Raw genomic sequence first — 22,103 nt, 5'->3', positions numbered from 1 at the left:
GTGACTTCAAATATTGAAAGTGAGTCCATGGCATCGATTTGCTAACCAAGCAATTGTTTTGCGTTTATGTTTCCATGATATTATAACGATTAGGCCACACCCTCCAGCGAACTATTTTGACATTTATCTGGCTTCTTGTGTTGAATTTTTGCGCTGGCCGACTTATTTCTTATCGTTGCCTACCGTAGTGTACGTGTTAACTATTTTAATAAGAAGTCTTTGATGTCTTTTTTACTTTTTTGATTGTCATTCTTTTTTACGTACGCAGATGTCCACAGTGTTAACACCGGTTCAACCCCATAAACGCAAATAAAAAGTCAATTCTTAAAAAACAAAATATATAATGATGCCATAGCACTGTACATGATCAAAAGCTATTTATTGATTTCATGGTTTGAACTTAATGGTTGAAGGTTGAAAATCAGACATGGAGAGGAGAGTACTTCTGATCCGAATTTTTTTTTTAAATCATTCTTATTCTGCATACCACAATTGAATTAGTTATGATTCACACTACAATACCTTTTGCGAACTGTTTTGCATGTTATTGCTCCATTGTAAATATTGATGCACATTGGACGCACATTTGGCGTCCACTCACCCTGAAGAATGACCTGTTTTCGCGACTTTCTGTACATAGAGGGGGTCATGGTGGCCCCTACAGCTTCACAGAGGCACCTTCTGCTGTACGTATGTTTCTATTGTTAAGACGTGAGTGACCTGAGTCAACCACATTTCTGGCAACCAGGGTTGAATGAATTAAACTAAAAATGCAACCTTAGATAAAATTCGAAAAAGCTGCCAAGAGAAGCAAACCACAACAGCCGCGTGTATTACTGTGACGTTCAACTGTGAGAGGGTAACATGTGTTTCATCGAAAGGTATAATGCACTGGCGCATATCAGAATGCAGTAACACGTCCTATTTTCAGGGTCTCTTTGCCAAACAACAAGAAAGTACAAAATATCGCCCAGAACATCAAGATAGAGATGACATTCATCATCAAAGTTGTATTATTGATTCAAAAGTATATTTTTAAATAAATTTTCTTTAACGATAGGGGCGGTGGTGTAGCCTAGTGGTTTAGCGTTCGCTCGTCCCGCTTTAGGCCCGGGTTCGATTCCCCACTTGGGTAGAATGTGTGAAGCCCATTTCTGGTGTCCCCCGCCGTGATATTGCTGGAATATTGCTAAAAGCGGCGTAAAACCATACTCACTCACTCTTTAACGACGACATCACTTGGAGGCTGCTCACCAGAGAAACGCACCCCAGGGGTTCATCATGTATGGGAAACTTTGGTCAACCAACGTATGGCGTAAATCATGTTTTGAAACTGAGCGCCAGCCTTGCCTTTGTTCTCTGTGTCTGGTACTCACATTGGCCAACAGTATTTCGAAGTCCACGATGGCCTTGACGTCCGCTGTCACATCTATGCTGTGATTACCAAGTTCAGAGGCTATTTTGGTGATGAGTTTCTCGTACGCCATCAACATGACGTCATCGCGCCCTCGCTGGTAGTACTTCTGTCCTAGCATGCCGAAGTCGGACTGGTCAACCTGTCATGGAAACAAGGAGGATCGGATGGTCACAACGGCTGATCAGTGTGGACAGTTTTGGGGGAAGGGAGTGAGTTGGGTTAAACTTCGCTTTTTACAGTGTTTCAGTTATATAATGGAGGGCAGTTCTTGAATGGTTGACTTCACGGAAACTTGAAGTGAGTGTGTGGGTATTTGCATTTGTACCATGGGTGTCAGTTTGATGTGAGTGTGTGCGTGCGTGTGCTTGCGTGCATACTTGCGTATGTGTACTGTGCTACCATGGGTGTCAGTTTGATGTGAGTGTGTGCGTGCGTGTGCTTGCGTGCATACTTGCGTATGTGTACTGTGCTACCATAGGTGTCAGTTTGATGTGAGTGTGTGCGTGCGTGTGCTTGCGTGCATACTTGCGTGTGTGTACTGTTCTTCCATGGGTGTCAGTTTGATGTGACTGTGTGCGTGCGTGCATACTTGCGTGTGCGTACTGTGCTACCATGGGTGTCAGTTTGATGTGTGTACGTACGTGTGCTTGCGTGCATACTTGCGTGTGCGTACTGTGCTACCATGGGTGTCAGTTTGATGTGAGTGTGTACGTGCTTGTGCGTGTGTGTGCATTTGTACCATGGGTGTCAGTTTAATGTGTGTACGTGTGCGTGCGTTTGTGTGTTCATTTGTACCATTAGTAGTAGTAGTAGTGGTTTATTTCAGTAAATCAGGCCACAGGCCCATTTTACAATATATATATTCAAGCATTCAAACATGTTGCGCCACAAGTGCATGTAGTAATATCAATACTAATCCGTACACTAATTTGTACCATTAGTGTCAGCTTAATGTGAGTGTGTACGTGCGTGTGCGTGTGTGTGCATTTGTACCATGGGTGTCAGTTTAATGTGAGTGGAGGTGTATGTGTGTGTACGTGCGTGTGTGTGCGCGCGCAGTTGTACATGGGTGTCAGCCTTTGCGTGTGCGTGTGCGTGTGCGTGTGTATTCGAGTGTGTATATGTGTCTGTGTCCGCGAATGCTGAATAGACTAGGGTCATCTATGTTCACCACCTTGCAAGACTAAATCACTGCAAATAGGGAAATGTTTCGGGAACTATCACGAATCGTGAAACCCTGACTTACGTAGAGAATTCGTCGGGAAGAGTTCTTGAGGTCGGTGCCGACGTTCATGCTGAGGATGGGGTGGTTGTTGTACTTCCGTAGCTGGATGAGCGACCCCACCAGGTCGAAGTTCTCCTCCCTCCACGACGTGTTGATCATCGGCCAGCCCCCCAGGGACACGAGGAACTGCAGGGCTGGCTCGGCACCTCGCTCTTCCAGCTGCGCTGTGGGTAGAGCGGCACATGAAGTGCTTGGTGGTGATGGCGGCAGCAATAATAATAATTAATAATAATAATAATGATGATGATAGTAATAATGATGGTGGTTATGATTATGAGGACGACGTTACACTAATAATAATGACAGTGTCGATAAGATGTACATGTCACAAGGATGTCAATGATGATGATGGGTTTTGGGTTTAACGCCCTTTGACCAGTTTTCCAGTTATATCACGGCGTGTCAGCTTACTGTAAGAGGAAAGCTCGATGTGATGCAGGTCTCAGACGTTTTCTTACTTTGGTGACATCCACAAGCAGGGGGAATGGTGCTGACAAACCAAGAAACATAATCGGGAGAACCGGGAATCGAACCCACGATCATAGGTTTCTGGCGTTCTCGGGGAAGCAACTCTGCACATCGATTTGTGGCGCCTCGGAGGACTGGGCCACCCGTGTCCCCTGATGATGATCATGATCATGAGGAGGAGGAGAAGGAGGAGGAGGAGGAGAAGGAACATACTTGTAACTATCGGCTTGTGAAGAAGATCTCTGTAACATGATACTTACTTTCGTTGATGCAGGAAGAGTACAGTGCCTTCACCTTCTTCACCGACTCAATCTCATTCTCCCGCTCTGTCTCCAGGAGATCTGCAACCAACGAGCATGAACATAAAACCAACTATTTCGTCATCTTTAATCCTTTACCACTGATTGGTTGGACCGGTTGTGGGCACCACGCTCCTGACGGAGCTGTTCTTGGTTTAATGCATGATCCCTGTCGTCCACCACCCCACCCAACCCCACCCCACCCCACCCCAACCCCACCCAACCCAACCCAAGACCCCCTGGCGTGGATCGTTGCTCATACCTTGTCACTTGTATTTCTGACCCAGGCTCGATTATTCACAGGACACCACGATGTAGATGGAATATTGCCGACTGCAGCTTTGGACATCATTCACTCAAGCAATCATGAGGCGGTAGTAAAATCTGATCCGACGGCGGTTGCCAGTGAGTTTAACCACGGACGTATTCTATATACGTCTTTGGTTTAACGCAACTTTCAGCAACATTCCATCCACATCATAGCGGAGGAGCTCAAGAAAGGGCACCGCACGCTGTACCCATGAGGGGAATCGAATCCGGCCCCAGTTTAACCACAATGCAGGTGGAACGCATGGGAAGCATCTGCCTCTCATAATTGGATTTCCACTACGTCAAAACATTTCATGAGCCCACTGGAGAAACGAATTAAGACAATGGAGGTATATTTGATATCCCTCAGTTTTATTTGTGATATATATATTTTTTTATTCCGTTTTACTTCTTAAGACTATTTTCACTTTGTCACGGTAAGTACGACGCCTCACTCTGAACACAATAAGTCATTTCTGCTGAAAATAGATCTCTGAGGTGACTCGTTGCCTCAGCCGGCACCATATTGATCCGTCGACCTCATTCGTCACCACTCGCCCCTTTCCGTAAAGCTGCTTGATGAAAAAAATCGTTGCACAGTACTTTTATCTGTGTACGATACTGGGGTTTAATATTTGCAGGTATGTATGATTTACACCATCAGATAGAAAAATTAATATGCTACATCTCTGGGTAATTATATCGCCGGAGGTAGATGCCTTTACTTTTCCGATCTTAGGTGAATGTACGTTAGAAGAAAAATACTCGGCATTAAGCGGGATATACGTGTATCATTACGCAACGAATAGACAATTCTTTTGGCTGTGCCCGTTAACGCTTAGGCGGAACCCAGTCGCAAAAATGGCCACGAGAGGGGCATGAGTGGCTATTTGGCTCGTCCTGGAATAACGAGTTGGTCACGAATGCCGTCGACCTGGCAAACCTCTATCGGTTACGGAAAGAGGCGAGGTTGGTCGATTGTCAGATGCCTGTGACACGATGTGTTTTTACTTCACCAACTCTCTAAACTACGACCTTCGGCTATCGCATGTTCCGGGTGAAGCTGGGAAGACATATAAAAGAAGTTTTAATCAGTTTCAAGATACGTATAAATAAATGAATCTGGATATGACAAACCAGTGGCAACACCCAACCCGTCGGTTACGACGACACAAATCAGCCAAGTTATAAATTTTGACCACCTGATCCTCATTTTAAATGGCTCTGACGAGACACAGGAGTCACTTGGGACAGCAAAGTGGGACACTTGGGACAGCAAAACCTTGTTAACACGAAATCAATAGATATGTCACATTGATGTCATATAACAATATTGCTTAAATACATCTGGCAACACACTTTAAAATGCGGATTGTTCCAAATATTTTGGATGCTCCGAAAATCTAGATCAAGATCCATGTAACGTTTAAGTCGATGTCACTTCATGATCTTCTCCTAATCCATGTGACCACTAAGGTCAAACATTCCTTATCTCGAACTACAGAAAACTCGAATAATTCTTGATGGTCCGCAAGGTCCCTTTCACAAAGCGATCGTAGCTACACAAAGTCACTGTTAAAGTATATGAGTTACGAAAGTCGTAGATCTACGGCCGCTTTGTGAAACGGGGCCCAGGACTTTGAGTTGACAAGGTTTCAGTGTATTTTTTATACTTTTTAGTATGACGAGGACTTCGTCCCGGAGCACACCAAACATGTCGAGGCTTGACTTGTCTTCAGGGATGACGTTCTTCTTCATCCAAGACCCGCAGGCGAAGTCGTAGAAATTGTCACATGGGTTGACTGAGGAGTCCATCACCGAGCTCAGGCGGGAGGCTGAAACAGGTGGTAGGCCATCAATAAGTTTTTTTAGCTGACGGAAATTAATTTTTAATTTTTAATTAAAATTTAGTACAACCGGGTCCTGAGTTTGGGGGTTGATTGATAAGTTCTGAGCCTCGCATAGAAGGAATTGCGTAAAAGTGAAATCTTTTGTTGTGGACTTTACATGAATCAGATGTGAAAGAGGCTAATCGTTAAAAAACTTTTGTCAGTTGAGCAAATTGTTTCGCCGTGACAAGTCAGTAAAATAAGCAGGGATCTGTGACCTTTGGGAAATGGACAAATTTGAGGAACGCGGTTATCACCATCAAACCCTCGTATCCTGTAAGATACGCTAACGGCCTTATACATAAAACAAAGCATTGGAAAACACGGAATGAAAAGGCGACCAGAGTCTCTAGACACACCATCATGTTAGTAAGGGTAAATATTGACTATAGGAATGACCAATAATCAAGTGAATTACTTTTATCTTTTATCTGGAGATAATGCATTCAAACTCCAATGACTAACCTACCGGCACAATGATTCTGAACAATTTAGAGATAGTCATCGAGTGATACTAAAGGCTGGAAGACCTGAAGTAACGTATGGTCAATTTAAGTCACAATATAATTCTCTTTCTGGAATCGTCATCTTTATTCAATGTATCTCGCAAAACTAATAATTAATTGAGTGAGCATATGCACTGTATAGTGCCCTGAACGTCCTTACACATAGCCTACGACCCGTGAAGATCCGGGGTAGAATAGGTCTTCAGCAACCCATGCTTGCCGTAAAAGGCGACTATGCTTGTGGTAAGAGGCAACTAACGGGATCGGGTGGTCAGGCTCGCTGACTTAGTTGAGGCATGTCATCGATCCCAATCGCGTGGATCGATGCTCATGATATGAATCACTGGGTTGTCTGGTCCAGACTCGATTATTTACAGACCGCCTTCATATAGATGGAATATTGCTGAGTGCGGCGTAAAACAACAAACCAACCAACCATAGCCTAAACTCGAGCCGCTTTTAACATGGCTTCACGATGAGTACCCTCAACGCCGTTCTGAACAGAATTTCAGTTACATCACGGGTCGTCAGTGGAACTAGCAGTTTTATTTCAATTGTAGTTTCTCTCTGTTTCCCTTATTGTCGACAAGATATGTTTGTTCGGGGATAGTAATGTTGGAGGGCTGCTAATCCGCCTGACATGCGTGTTACAGGCGGTATGACAGGTGCGACAGGTGGTACGTGACATGTTTCAATGTGAGCGTTGTCATCATCATAATCTCCATCATCATCATCATCATCATCATCCCTGTACTGGGAGCAGGGCTCATCATACGTCACTCTGATGACGAGCGACCATGGGAATGTCTGGGAATAATAAGTGAGTGAGTTGAGTTTACGTCACTTTGGTCGGTATTTCAGTTACATCACGGCGTGTCAGCTTGATGTGGGAGGGAAACACGAAGTGTTGGCAGGCCATATATGTTTACCACTTTGATTAAACCAATGAGCACCGGTATGGAATCGGGGCGAACCGGATTTTTGGCACGACGAAGGGACGCAACTCTGCCAACCCAAAGGCCGCGCCTCACACGACATGGCCACCCCTGCCCCAGCTTCATGTGGCCGATGATGCAGGTAAATGGCATGTAGCGCACTGATGAATTCCACGAGCACGGGTATAATGTTGACCAACAAAGATTCTTGGATTCCAACCCAGGACCCGAGGTTAGACTTAATTCGGTCCGGAAATAAATTGAATGAAATAAGGGTTGTCCACTTTTGGATAAAACAATAAACTGTACAATGAAAGAAGGGCTTTAAGAGAAAGGCTTAAAATATCACACGATTCGTTGTCTAAACGGGGCGGTGGGGAAGCCTAGTGGTTAAAGCGTTCGCTCCTCACGCCGAAGACCCGGGTTCGATTCCCTTCATGGGTACAATGTGTGAAGCCCATTTCTCGTGTCCGCCGCCGTGATATTACTGGAATATTGCTAAAAGCGGCGTAAAACCATACTCACTCACTCGTTGTTTCAACTGGCTAAAGGCTAGAATGATACATAAAATTCTCTTACCTGCCATTACACATTCCTCTGTTGTGCACACATCTGCAATGAAAGGTCAATATGTTCAATAACACAACACAGTCATAATGTGCACACATCTGCAATGATAGGTTAATATGTTCAATAACACAACACAGTCATAATGTGCACTCATCTGCAATGATAGGTTAATATGTTCAATGACACAACACAGTCATAATGTGCACACATCTGCAACGATAGGTAAACGGGCCAGTCATACCCGATTATCCGGTGTATTTATTCTCCATTCTATTATGATATGATATGATATGGTGCATTCGTCAACATAGCTTCGTTTCGGATGTGACGTCACCACCCCCATCGCTCCTTTCCCTAACTATCCGCAGAATTGCTCTCGCGCGTGAGAGAAATATGCTTGGACGGCTATTTTTAGGGTCGTGTAATTCGAATCGTGATCAAAAAATAATTTTTTAAAACTTCCCGATAAACACAACTAAAATTGGTATGCTTATTCGCACGATACTGTATTGTTACTATGGAGATAATAATGTTTGCGCAATAAACCGTCTTAAGTAATTTACCGTTACACCATAAACTCATTTGAAACAGACAAAGCCTGTGGTGGTTTTCACACCGGATAGCAAACGCGACACTTTATACATCACGCTGTCCTACTTTGCGCCAGATCGTGACAAGAGGCAATACCACACAGTTTCTAGATGTATACTAATAATATACCGTCTGCCAATGCTTAAACGATAGAAACATGGTAACACGTTCTACACACTGACTGGAAGATTGGAAAAGAGGGAATGACTTGGAGAATATTCAGATTTAGATTCATTTATTTACTCAATACAATACATACTTAACATTAGATAAATATACATTTAACAATTTAAGCCATTGTATACATTGCATGTTTGGTTGGTTGGTTGGTTGGTTTGTTGTTTAACGCCGCACTCAGCAATATTCCAGCTATATGACGGCGGTCTGTAAATAATCGAGTCTGGACCAGACAATCCAGTGATTGATATCATGAGCATCGATCCACGCAATTGGGATTAATGACATGCATCAACCAAGTCAGCGAGCCTGACCACCCGATCCCGTTAGTCGCCTTTTACGGCAAGCGTGGGTTGCTGAAGACCTATTCTAACCCGGAATCTTCACGGGTCATTGCATGTTTGAATTAACATCAGGATAAAAGGTTTTAGAACTCATTCATGAGTATGGAGGTATATTTACACACATTTCTGTTTCGTGGACATAGTGCTGCCAATTTATGGGTATTGGAGAACTTATAATGATATTCGGGGATGTGTAGAGATCTTTAGAGAGCAAAGAATTCACATTTTAAAAAAAATATGATATTCACCAGCAGCTACAGGGGAGGTTAATAGTTGGCATGTTTGCTTTGTCAATCTATGGTTAAAAGTTCACAATTTTAATGGAGGGATAGATATGTTTTGGTTAAGTAAGAGGTATTTGAAAAAAGAGCTGTCACAACCCGTGTCGAAGACACTTTAAAGGATCAGTTTCTTCAAGAATGGCGATGCAATATCGTATCTAGTTCTGAAGGCAATCTATATAAGTGCAGCTCTTTTTTCAAATACCTCTTACTTAACCAAAACATATCTATCCCTCCATTTATTTCATCGCCATTCTTGAAGAAACTGATCCTTTAAAGTGTCTTCGACACGGGTTGTGACCCACTAAGTCGTATCTGAATAAGGATTATCAATCACGTTACATAAACCACAATAGTTTAGTATATTAGTCATACATTCTAACCACTTATTATTATGTCCATGACTTCTGGGATCATGATAAACATTATTATAAACTTAGCATCTGATTAATGGTTGTTGTTTCATTGTTGCGTTCATTATATCCGTCAGTTCGTTATAAACGTGTTCGTTATAAACGTAGTTTACTGCACTCTCTTATATTGATGTTTTGGCTTTTTGTAAGATTTACGTCTTTCACATTCTGGCCCAAACCATCGCTTGTTTCTTTCTTGGGTATTTCCAGGTCGATCGCGCCTTACGCCGTATGATGCACGTGCTGATTCCGCAAGCACGTTGGCAATGGCATAAGCTATGGTGTTTATACCCCTAACTGGGGCACTGTCACCTGCAACTACTGAACTATTGGCTTCGCTTATTATTGTCACTGAATATGTGTAATATTTTTAACAAAAAGATTTTGAGCTATCGAACTTTTTAGGTTTGTTGTTCATAACAGTAGAGAGGAGTATCACCATATTTGGTGTTGTCTGTGGGCTCTTCTACTCTAGGTTGTTTTGTTTTAGACAAGGATAAGGTGAGAGGGCAATGGACATCTGCCAACAAACTAGAGAAATCTAAAACTTAAAAGGATTTAAACATGGGTAGGCAGGTAAAAGTAAACAAAACATAGTCCACCACATTTGCATCTTTGCATGTGTATGTACAAATATGTAGGTCATTTCCTAAGCTGCCGTTACAAATGAATACATTATTATGTTTACATATATCAATCAAATTATGATCGTAATTATTAAAACGTTTATTATCTGAAACTGGTCACGCTAATGGTAACTTGAGTTCAGTACAGTGTCCGGGTTAAAGTGAGTTCATCGGCGATACGCTCATCCAGAATGCAGTCATCAGATAGGCAACTTCTTCAGGCATTACAATCACCCATTGAAATAACGTTTTCGGAGATTGATAACACTTCAATCAATGAACTCTCTAATTAGAAAAATATTTCCTTGGACGCGTATTTAGAACAGAATCCGATGAGTAACTGATTGTCTGTCTTGAGGGAATGGATGACTAAAGCACCGAGCGTGGGGCGAGGACTGGCACAAACATTTTTCATTCCCGAGTATCATAGCGCCATGTTGAAGTCGTCACACCACCCTTGGTGTTAACTTGGGAGGAACTTTCTATGCTTCGAGGAGGTAATGACGGAAGATGAATATTTTATCATTCACTCAAAAGGATAATCATAGTATTCAACTCTATTTATCATATACTTGGCTGATAAATTGACTGATTATCCAACAATGGCTCCCACAGGAGACCAACACGTGGGACCGGAGGACATATCGCTCTTTTAATCGCCAAGTGGTCGCCACCGTAAACATCTGGGGTAGAATTTGTCTTCATAATATATGAATTGTCTGGCTCATTCTTTATTGTTCACAGACCCAAGTCATATAACTGAAATATTGAGTGCGGCGTTAAACAACAAACACACACACCAATTGGTCGATTGACAGACATGTTATAGCGTGTATACATGTTCAAATCACACTCTTGCTGCTTCATCTGTTGGGCAGAAGACGGTTGTTTTTAATTTGGGGATTTAAATGGGCTGAGGACTTTGTACGAGTGAGTTGGGTTTAACGCCGCTTTTAACAGTATTCCAGTTTTATCGCGGCGTGTCAGCTTAATGTGGGAGGAAAGCCCCAAGTGATGCAGGTTTTAGACGTTTACAACTGCGGTGAAACCCACGAGCACGGGTATGGTGCTGACAAACCTAGAAACATAATTGGGACGACCCGTGATTCGAACCCACAATCATAGGTTTCTGGCGTGTCCAAGGGACGCAACTCTGCACAGCAAATCGCGGCGCCTTAGACGACTGGGCCCCCCGTGCCGCCAGGTTTTGTACGATGTATTGCATGAAAAGTAGCCACATTTAAAGCTTCAACATACTTGTACTAACTACATTTTGTTTTCAAAAGGGGAGGGGCCATTCACGTTTTGTTTCTTCAATCACATTGGTTCGAGAGAGCAGACTAATGAAATAAGCGCCAAATCCCCCCTTACATTCTTACTATACCAATTACGTGTTAATAGAAATGAAACAGATATTCAAATTAAGAAACAAAGAAATTAATTCAACTGAGGGAAGAGTATTCGGCGTCACGACAATCATCGCTTGTTTGTGAACATAAGGGTCAGTCGTTTGCGAGTTCAACTCCATGCATGTTTGTGGCCACCTATCACAGTGGGGAGCTTTGACTTGTGGTTGCGAAAGTTTTGAGAGCTCGGCGAACGGGCTATCGCTGTGAGGAGCTTACCGAGAGTGTAACGAAGTGGTCACGCTCTGGGACATTCGTGACCAACTCGTGTTATTCCGGGACAAGCCAAATAGCGACTCGTGCCCCTCTCATGGCCATTTTTGCGACTGGGATCCGTCTTAGCGCAAACGGGCATATCTAAAACAATTGTCAACTCGTTGCGTAATGGTTCACATATAGTTCCCTATATATTATGTATATTTCAGATGCAATTTAAAGCACATCGGGATGTGCGGAATTATACAGTATGATCGAACATATTTAACTGTGTCTTGCGTATATTTTTAGATGCAAGACATATGTAAAATCAAAAACTATTTCTGAGGGATTATTTGACAAAGAACTCGAAATCAAACGCGCCTTCTGTTTGGTTTGTCGTATTTCCGCACATAACATTCATCGATAGGGGACGAGTCTTCTTGCAGGTCACGGAAAGGGGCGAGTGGTGGCGAATGGCTCTGGGAAGCAGCTTTGGCTTATTGGAACAAGGGGAGGCCACTCTCACCGACCTGTCTTATACCCCTTGCTCGGTTTCTGTCGGAAAACGGTTGTTATGATTACTGACGAGGTAATCACTAGGTTGTGGAGATTTCCAAAATGTGATATAATGGCCTCCTATGTATTAATATATGTGTGTCGATTTGGGTAGAGTCAATATGAACGCTTTAAATCTTCTGATTTTCCCTAAATGGCATTCTCGACCCGTGAAGATCCGGGGTAGAATAGGTCTTCAGCAACCCATTCTTGCCGTAAAAAGCGACTATGCTTGTCGTAAAAGGCGACTAACGGGATCGGGTGGTCTGGCTCGCTGACTTGGTTGATGCATGTCATCGGTCCCAATTGCGTTGATCGATGCTCATGATATCAATCACTGGATTGTCTGGTCCAGACTCGATTATTTACAGACCGCCGTCATATAGCTGGAATGTTGCTGAGTGCGGCGTTAAACAACAAACAAATAAACAAATAAATAAATAAATAAAATAAATGGCATTCTTAGAAAAAAATCGTTCATTCGAACTATTAACTTGATGCAACATCTGAGACGATGAAACTTCATGATCACGGTAGACTCGACACCGCTGTCTCGAACTTTGGTCAACTCGGTGCATCTTCGATCGCCCCGGGGCCTCGTTACACAAGGCGGTCGTGGCACTGAAACTATTGTCACTTCCAGACTTTAAAATTGACTTACAACAGTCGCAGCGTGTTATTTTTATTATAAGTCCTATACTTAAACATAGAATTGCGACAGTCGTTTCGCGAAGATGCATTGCTAAGATAAGTTCGCTATAGGAAACTGGACCCCGGTTCACAAAGCGATCTTAGTGTCACGACGGTCGTAAGTCCTATACTTTGACATCCACATGCGAAAGTTGTAGCGTTAGGTTCGATTTGGGAACGGTGCCGTGGTCCTAGAATTCGAGTAAAGAAATGTTTACTGTTTGAATTATGTCCGACAAGGGGAATATATATAATAGTACTATGAAGAATCAATATAAGAGAACGTACTCTGTAGTTCCTCCGTCTTCTCGTAATATACGACAAAGGCGACGAGGAAGGCAATGGCAGCCAGTAGCAAGATGGCGGATACGGCAATCAGACATTTCTCTAGAGTCGAGCGCTTGTTCTTTGTGAAACTGAAACAGTAAACGAGAATTAAGAATGACAGACTGAAGAAATGGTGGCAAGTTTTACCGAAGTGTACGACATTTTGATACAGGCAGTAAAACAACATGACGCCGGCGAACATCTTCAAATTAAGGCGTGAATCTATGTCTAAACGCCGGATGCTCAAATATTTATTCCCATCAAGTTCGCCAACACGATGTGATTTCATGGGACCCATCGCCCTTGTTTGTGTTTTAGCTCTAGATACAAGGACAAAACACCCTTTCTACCAAAGGCCATTTGGTTGTGACTTGACTGACTGTGAGATGTGCCATGTCATAAACCTCTGTTTTGTCTGACCCAGCCTCGATTATTTACAAACATATATGTGCGGTAATAAACAACATACAAACAATTCAGATGTTGCTCTGATTGGTTTGACCAAATCATGCTTTTTTCACTTACAACCCAGTCTGAAAACAGCATATATGGATACAATGTTTTCAAATTATGATGACTCAACCGAGTTGAAACCTTAAGGACTGAGTTTCTACCAAAGGGACTAAAGAGATATTCTTCGGGGTAAATAATATTGCTGCCCATTTCTAATCTGGCATATGTCATGTGATACTCCTGTATGGTGAGGTCTGTTTCTGAGGTTCCAATGTATTTGCCGAGGTCGGATACTGCTCTGCGGCAAGACAAAGCACATTCGTCAACACTCGTATATTTGGAAGAGGGTGAAGATAGTTTCTTTGTATGGCCTAAATGTGCAATAACAATCATGTTTAAAACATGCTTTAACAACCAGAAAGAATACCACATAAATGCAGACAGACACTTTAACAGCCGTACGTCTTTGGGGGATGTTTCTGCTGGCATATTTATCTTATGTATACATGGTAAATATATCAGCTTCACAGGTCGTTAGAAAGTGGAATTCACCCTTCAAGTTTCTGTACGGAACGTAATCTCAGTGGTCTTTTTCCGTTGTCGATCATGCATCTAGCTTCATTATTCCACATCCGTGAAGTGGATGGAGCGTCTGCCTGGAGAGCGGACGTTAAAAGATGGAACTTGTTACTCTGCGCGGTGCTCATCATTAACGGGATAAAACAGAGACTGTCCGGCTCGGAGTCAGTATAATGTGTCTGAGTGGGTTTTTCAGGACAACTGCTGCATTGTAGCTCCGTGAACTAGCACTATAAAACCAGCATAAGTCCGTTGTTGAATGTGCATTTGTCTCTTTATTATATAATATAACAATTATATTTTTTATATAAGGCCAATACCTGTTATTTTATGGACACATCTTAATATTGCTTTTCAGATCCATAAAAGCAGGTACTGGCTGCATAAAGAGTCTATAATAAAGTTAGTATTTTCCCAATATTCAAATGACTAATGTTGTCTTTTGATTATGACGTCATGGTTAACCGATGACGTCACAATGGTCTGCAAAGCATTGTGATGCAATTTCACTGTAGCGATATCTCATCGCTTGATAAAACCCCAGCGATATCTCTTGTGGAAGCCAGTTTTGGATGATAAAAACATTTTAGACGACTGGGCATAATCATGTGTGACATTGTCAGTTGTGGAATTGGCCGGCTGGAAACCTTTTGTTGTACTCCGTCCCTATATTTGCCCAAAGCCATAGTTTGTTATTAAGAACAGGTGTATAAACATTGCCACGAATTCTCAAGTTTTATATACCACTAAAATTATCAGGGTTTTTTAATCCCCTTTTTGGTCGATAGGTTTTCTGAATGCCTTTGTACAAATATCAGGGAAAAAACAGAGTTGATCTAAACTGCCGTTCAAATGAATTTATACTCCTAAAAATTGGACTTGAAAATTACATCGCTTCTAGGCTGATAACATGCACCGGAACACTGCAACTATGAACACAATTATGATACCCGTATCAAATACATCCCCATCGAATAACTATTGCTTGTTTGTTTCATGTTAAGCCACCACCAAACATGGGTGTATACTTTTTTACATATGCATGCTGAAAATCAGTGATACAATGGTTTCTTCTGTTTTACTAAGAAAGAAGGAAACAAATAAAAATAAAACTGGGGGGGGGGGGGGGGGGGGGGGGGGACCTCAACACCAAATGCTGAACATTGAATGTTTTCGTAAACAAGTTTTGTTTGTGAGGAAAACCTGGGGCAATGTCCAAATGTGACAAATTATTTGGGTTTTTTATATATCAGCAGAATCAAATGGTCTCAGCCAATGTTACACGAGAACTAGTTCCTAAATTTCTCAAAAGGTTTACGTGATTGAGCAAAGTTGAGTTCTTAAGTTCCAAGCCCAGCATGTTTGTATTCAAGCTTTACTTCGTCGAAATTCACTTTTTTGGTACTGGCAAGTTGCCTTGAGTATCTTCGGGCCCTAGAGTATGTTCGCTTGTATTTATAGCGACATATCTGTTTAAAGACGAGTATCGTTGGTTCCTTAATATCTTCAAGTCGAAAACGAACTCAAAACATCACACTCAACAAATACCGCTACCCTAGAGATTTGTCTTCAACTTTGTCATGGTAGAATGGAAGAAAATTGAATTACTTTATTTTCAAAAAAGAGTTAATTGTAGGCTTGACGGTAAAACCGATCGCGGAAAATGTTAAATTTAGAGCAAGAACGATATCAAATTCCATCTTGTGACGTTAACTCTACAAGTAACATAGGCCCGCATTTACAACACGGGGACTTGAGAATGTTTGTTTGTTTGTTGTTTAACGCCGCACTCGGCAATATTCCAGCTGCATGACGTCGGTCTGGAAACAATCGAACCTGGACCTGACAATCCAGTGATTGACAGCATGAGCATCTATCTACGCAATTTGGATACTGATCCATTGACCCGGGTAAGGATAATGTAGGGCCATGAGTATTCATGAATGGAATTTGGCGCACTACAAATGGACTTTATATGGATGAAAAGTCACACATTCTGATGGTACAGCTATGCTCATTTTACTGACAGTTTTCCATCTGGATGAGATGACAGACGGTCCATCAGCGTCACCGCAGTTTACTGTTTAAGATGTTAACTCCTGACTGTTCGTTCAAGTATATGAATAGCTGTATAAGGCCTGAGAACGGTCCCAGAAGAGTGAGTAGTATATCTCAAATAAAAGGTACGCGAATGAGATAGATAGGTTTGCATTCGACACAAGACGGATGACAGATCACTCCGCCACCGATGTCGCAGTTCCACCAAGCACATCCAGCAAGTTTTAGGAGGCATTCACACGGTACAACTCCTTGTAAACACTTTCATACATTGCATCGTGTGACCCTGCAAGTTGGGCCATTTTTTAACGAATGCAACTTGTCCGACGTGAGTTGTACGACATATAGGACAGCTGTGTTTTCATTTAAAAATTTGAACCTAATTTGAATTTTGTTTATATTTTTTTAAATTTTGCAAACACTGTTTTTTTTTAAGTCGCCATTGCAAGAGAGGGTGAATCGTTCCTGCGAATAGGTAGGGATAATTTACGTTTCTGGGTTTTACATTTGTAATGAAATCATTTAATTTTCCGGTTAACAACTACATAAAAGGTATATAATAATAACTAGAATATTCCACTCGTGAAAATATCTCCTATCCCCTGTCACTTGATGAGAGAAACATGATATTTCACTCGACACATGGAATATCCTCGATGTATTACTTTTAGGTTTAGTAATAACCGAGTTCTTAAAAATCGTATGTACCTGTATGGTGCGAATATCACTTCACGCGCACTAGCGTATTGTTTACGTCATCCGCACGGCAGTGTTGACGTCATTCGAACCTATTGTGAGGTAAGGTCGGAATGACGTCACACTAGCAACGACGTCACAGCTGACGGTCGTTATCGATGCATTTTTCTAAAGAAGACCTCAAAACAATTAAGAAATATAGGAAATAAAGACATTATTACACTCGCATGTGTCATACTGATTTTACGAAACTCGTGTAAGAATTCGTGCATTACCCTCGTTCTCGCTGGGGAAATTCAGGAATTCTGGCACTCGTTTCGTAAAATCAGTATGACAAACATGCTCGTATAACACTCTGTACTTAAGTATCCCTGCATACATATTGTAAGAACATGTGAAATATTCAAAAGGCCAAAGTTTCATCATCACGGGTGGTTTTAAAGTACAATACAGGACAAGTAAATAACATACAGTAAGATTGACATATACCATGCTTTAGGTTTGTCTCATATAATATTTAAAAATAACAACTTATTATATATTCAATGTCATGCGAACAGCTTGGCCCCTGAACTTTACAGTGTGTTGTAGTTTATGCATACATGTATTTCTACAGAAGCTGCTGTGCACTTGCACGCTCAAATGAGAGTATTCTGATAGAAAAACATGTTCAAGTGACAAGCCAGCAACCAACGACAATGGTTGTATTGTTTGCGTGATTTTTGTGTAATCCCGCGCACAGCAATATGTCTGCTTTATGACGGCGGTCTGAAAATAATCGAGTCTGGATCAGACAATCCAGTGATTGACATCACGAGCATCAGTTTACGCATTTGGGATACCATGACATGCATCAACCAAGTAAGCGAGCCTGACAACCCGATCCCGTTAAACCTCTAACGACAAGTATGGCATCCTTACCCGGATCTCCACGGGTCGGATGTTCTAATGAGACATGAGATGTACCAATTGGGCATGAACGCATATGGTGTTAAACTGTGCTAAACAAACGGTGTACACTTCACCCACCAAGCCCTATGTCTTTTTCCATATACAGTCGAACCTCGCTTATCCGGACACTTGCTTTTACTCAAAAATTGTCGGATAAAGGAATTTCCGGAAAACTATGTCACAGGTTAGCCGTGAAGGGTTACTGCTGTGTTCGCCTACGTATGGAATCGCTGAGTGTGCGACATCTCAACTGTGTAATGAATTACTCTCTGCACGTGACAGCTGTCTATCTTCAGTCATGAATATTCATATCTGAGCCACTCATTTTGACACTGTATATAAACATGAATGTTCCCTTGCACTGACTCGCGTGGTGATACATCATGGGTGAATAATTCCGGTCCGTAAATTATCGAGGCTGGACCAGTTAATCCAGCGACTGGTATACCATGAGCATCGATCTTCGCAACTGAAATACGATGACATACATCGACCAACTCTGTGAGCCTGACCACCCGATCCTGTTAGTCGCCTCTTACGACAAGCATGGGTTGCTGAAAACCTATTCTAAGCCAGATCTTCACAGGTCACTTTTGCAAATGGTATCACAACAGCATTGTCATAAAGGTACAAGTATTGCCACAATATCGTCATAAATTGAAAGGTACTTCTACCGCCCGACAAGTTAATAGATTTACGCATGTAGGATACAATGACATACATCAACCAAGTCAGCGAGTCTGACCAACTGATCCCGTTAGTCGCCTCCAACAACAAGCTTACTTGCCTCGCTCGACAAGCATTACTGAAGACCATTTCTAACCCGATCTTCATGGGATGTATATGTCATCAAACGGGGAAACACTGCAAACACGAAAACGTCGGTTTTTTTCGTATATGGTCATTGGACGGAAAAACGACTAAAAATTCATTAAAATTGATTAATTGGCGAGCGTCTAGAAAGTGTCCGGAAAGGGTCGAGTTTTTCAAGCGTAAAATGGACGAAAAAACGATGCTTTTTGCTCCGCCTTGTACAACTGTTAACGGCCAATGAGATGGCGCTGGTCCCCCGACGCACGTGATGCCTTAGGCTTCCTTTCGGAAGCATTAGGTTTCGTATTTCTGGCATGGCTTGCTCTAGTATCTGTCGCGCGTAGTACAGCGAGATTTGCTGATAAGCCAGTTTTAGGATATGTAACATGTTAAAGGAATTCAGACACGCGCCAAGAAGTCAAACCAAACCATGTTACCAAGTTTATTGTGATAACATATCCCTCCGCTATGCACAGTAATCTCTATCGGATAATGGGTTGTGTTTCATTTGGTTATAACAGTAACTATGTTTTTATGTGAAGTTCACAAGATATACGGCTTTTCCATTGGACGAGAGGTCGGTCTAATGACGCTTTTCACGTGACTGTATTCTTGAAATGACATAAACACTGACCACTTCCACATTCCTGGGGAAAACCCTGGGAATTCCCTGGTACATGTACTAATTCATACAGAAGCGTTGTTTCTCGTCACTTAGACCCTTTAATTTTGAACTTAGCGTCTTAGCTTACTCTGGGATAAGTCAGAGACTTTGGTTGCATAGCCCGTTTAAGGATACCCTCGCTACAATCCATCCTAGAGAAATAAAAACTAAAAAAAAACAAAAAAAACCATCCAAACTATCGTAGTGACAATCTACAGAAATCTATGAGTTTACCTTAGTATCTATTTGACACATCTTTACAATCACCTTTCAATGATCGGCCAATTGATCAGTAATGACAAAGGCTTGAAATAACCACAGGTTTATTAACAACTTCGGAAATATCTCCCGCCACGTTTATCGTGTCGGACATTGTCGTATTGTACTTGATGTAAATGTATTACGACGCTCTGTCATTGTGATTGACTTACTGAGGCAATTCTTTAACAGATCTTCACATCTGCTGAGGATATTGTTTGGAATACATTTCTTATAAACAGACTAAAAGGGATGTTCCTCGCTTTTGGGGGAACTATTTTATTCCGGGATGGCCTATTAAAGCTAGTAGTAAGTGAAGGCACCGTGCGTGTATATGATCTGTTATTATATGTGTTTAAATTACGGTTTTGTGCGTTAATAAAATACACTGACGCAAGTATATTCTAATCAAATCAATTGGATAATTGAAGCAGCCTGGTTCCCTGGGTATGCTGCGCTGGCGCTACACTGACCCAGGCAATGACTGCACAATGGCCGCCTCCACTAGACGAACAAACATGGCGGACACGCCATGTATTTACTATAGAAAAACGCTAGAACGGGTGGTTAAATATTTTTCTTAGCATTTTCATGAATGCTCTTGCAATGTATATGTCACGAGTATAACGTCCGTTGTTACTTTTAGTGAAGGAAAACATTATTTAAGCTGTTTCGAGACTCGAAAGTGTTCACATAAAAATCCATTTATTTGACATTTGTTTTGTTATTACACACTGAAATTAATCATAAATATGTCTAATAATTTTGGAATCATATTGGATTAATTTCAGTCTAGTGTTTCTGAACTAGATCTATGTGTGTTCTTGTTAAAATGTCGGGTCTGAATGGGATAATAATAAAGAATATGATCATAATTAATTTGGTACAGTGGCATACACATCCATGAGTATTCTATATGATGCAATATAGCCACTGGGGAATCCGTGTACAGAACAACATAAAGAACTGTGCATACCATTATTATTGAAAAATAGTTATGATTATAATTACCATGTTAGATGAAATATCTGTGTACGAAATTATCTACAAATAAACGACTCAATAAAAGAAGTTAGGTTACATTAATGTTTAAGCAAAGGACAAAAACCCAGTATGATCATAAAGGACCACTCGCTAATTAGGTTCTTGTTTACTTAAGAGCAGAGTTGGCCATGTTAGATGATATAACCAAAATCCAGGCGCTCCGGCGAGGGATTAACTGGTCTTGTTATTGTGTGGTATGACCTGTGACGTAGACCCAAGAGAATAATGTAAAAAATGAGACCAACTCGATCAAGCCTTTAATGATTGGGAAAGTCTAGATTTCAACAGCTCTAGTCTGAAATTAAGAATTGTTCTGTGCTCCTTTTTAATTGCATTATTTTCATTTTGTAGACATGGATAGACCAACCAGGAAAGAAATTGATGGAATATTAATATCACATGTTACCACTGATCCAGTCAAATTCATCACATAATAATATATAAGTATTTGATATTACGACATTTGATTATGAAGGCATGATCATGTACATGTTCACTGTAGTAATGTACATACTAGTCAACTTGATTATAATTTTTATTATGGTGTAGCGCGGCATCAACGGTTACTGTATCATCCTCACTTGTCATTGATGTATTGACATCGAACAATGCACGACAATTCGAAATTCTTATTTGAGCTATAAATAGCTTCAAAAGGGACAGTGCCGGTGTCAGTACAATTTTCGTAGTTAAAAATATGTATCTACAAAATATAATCTGGAGCAGCCAAGAACAATATTTTTTTTAACGCTTACTTTCATGGATAGAATTGAGGCAATCTAGGCTTGACAAATAGTTCTAGACTTGAGTTGGATTCCTTTTAAATGTATTCTCTATGGACTGGGAGACGTACAAGAGTGACAGTATCGCATGGAGAACTGGAGAACTGGAGAACTGGGTCAGTGTAATCGGATATGTTGTGGAGTTTCGGGTTTGGGCTGTTTGCTGAATAGAACAAGGGCTCACGAACATGGGCACAATGTAGAGATTAAAGCATTACCACCTCTGTTTATATAAGATATGTTATTGTGATTTGAAATCTCTTATGAACAATTGCGAGTTATTGTATACTCTGTATTCTTTCGTTATGGTAGAATATATATTTTCTATGTTGCTTGTTGAATTATCCACAAATAATGAGAACTACAACGTAAACCTCTCTCTGGAGATATACAATACTACTACTGAAGGGCATATCTGACTAATCGACTAATATTTCTTTCTTAAATACTGTCCGTTACAGGAATTCTTATCATTATTTGTATAGTTTAAAAGTCAAATAATGGCAAATTGTGTATCTT

At 41.3% G+C, this 22,103-nt stretch overlaps 1 protein-coding gene across 2 annotated transcripts in view; it reads right to left on the bottom strand.

Moving 5' to 3' along the window:
* The window catches only part of LOC124116915 (neprilysin-like), a 76,898-nt gene that overhangs the window by 14,181 nt on the left and 40,614 nt on the right, over window positions 1–22,103 (bottom strand). For both annotated transcript variants that reach the window (XM_046478548.2, XM_046478549.2), the window contains exons 2-7: window positions 13,248–13,375; window positions 7,688–7,720; window positions 5,452–5,613; window positions 3,431–3,511; window positions 2,664–2,866; window positions 1,377–1,556 (exon numbers count right to left, since the gene is read on the bottom strand). In XM_046478548.2, the coding sequence (XP_046334504.2) occupies window positions 1,377–1,556; window positions 2,664–2,866; window positions 3,431–3,511; window positions 5,452–5,613; window positions 7,688–7,720; window positions 13,248–13,375 (787 nt within the window). The remainder of the gene's footprint in view (window positions 1–1,376; window positions 1,557–2,663; window positions 2,867–3,430; window positions 3,512–5,451; window positions 5,614–7,687; window positions 7,721–13,247; window positions 13,376–22,103) is intronic.

Source organism: Haliotis rufescens, unplaced genomic scaffold, assembly GCF_023055435.1.
Source record: "Haliotis rufescens isolate VD_foot unplaced genomic scaffold, xgHalRufe1.0.p SCAF_13, whole genome shotgun sequence".
Lineage (NCBI taxonomy): Eukaryota > Metazoa > Mollusca > Gastropoda > Lepetellida > Haliotidae > Haliotis > Haliotis rufescens.
This window is presented reverse-complemented; position numbering and strand designations above follow the sequence as displayed.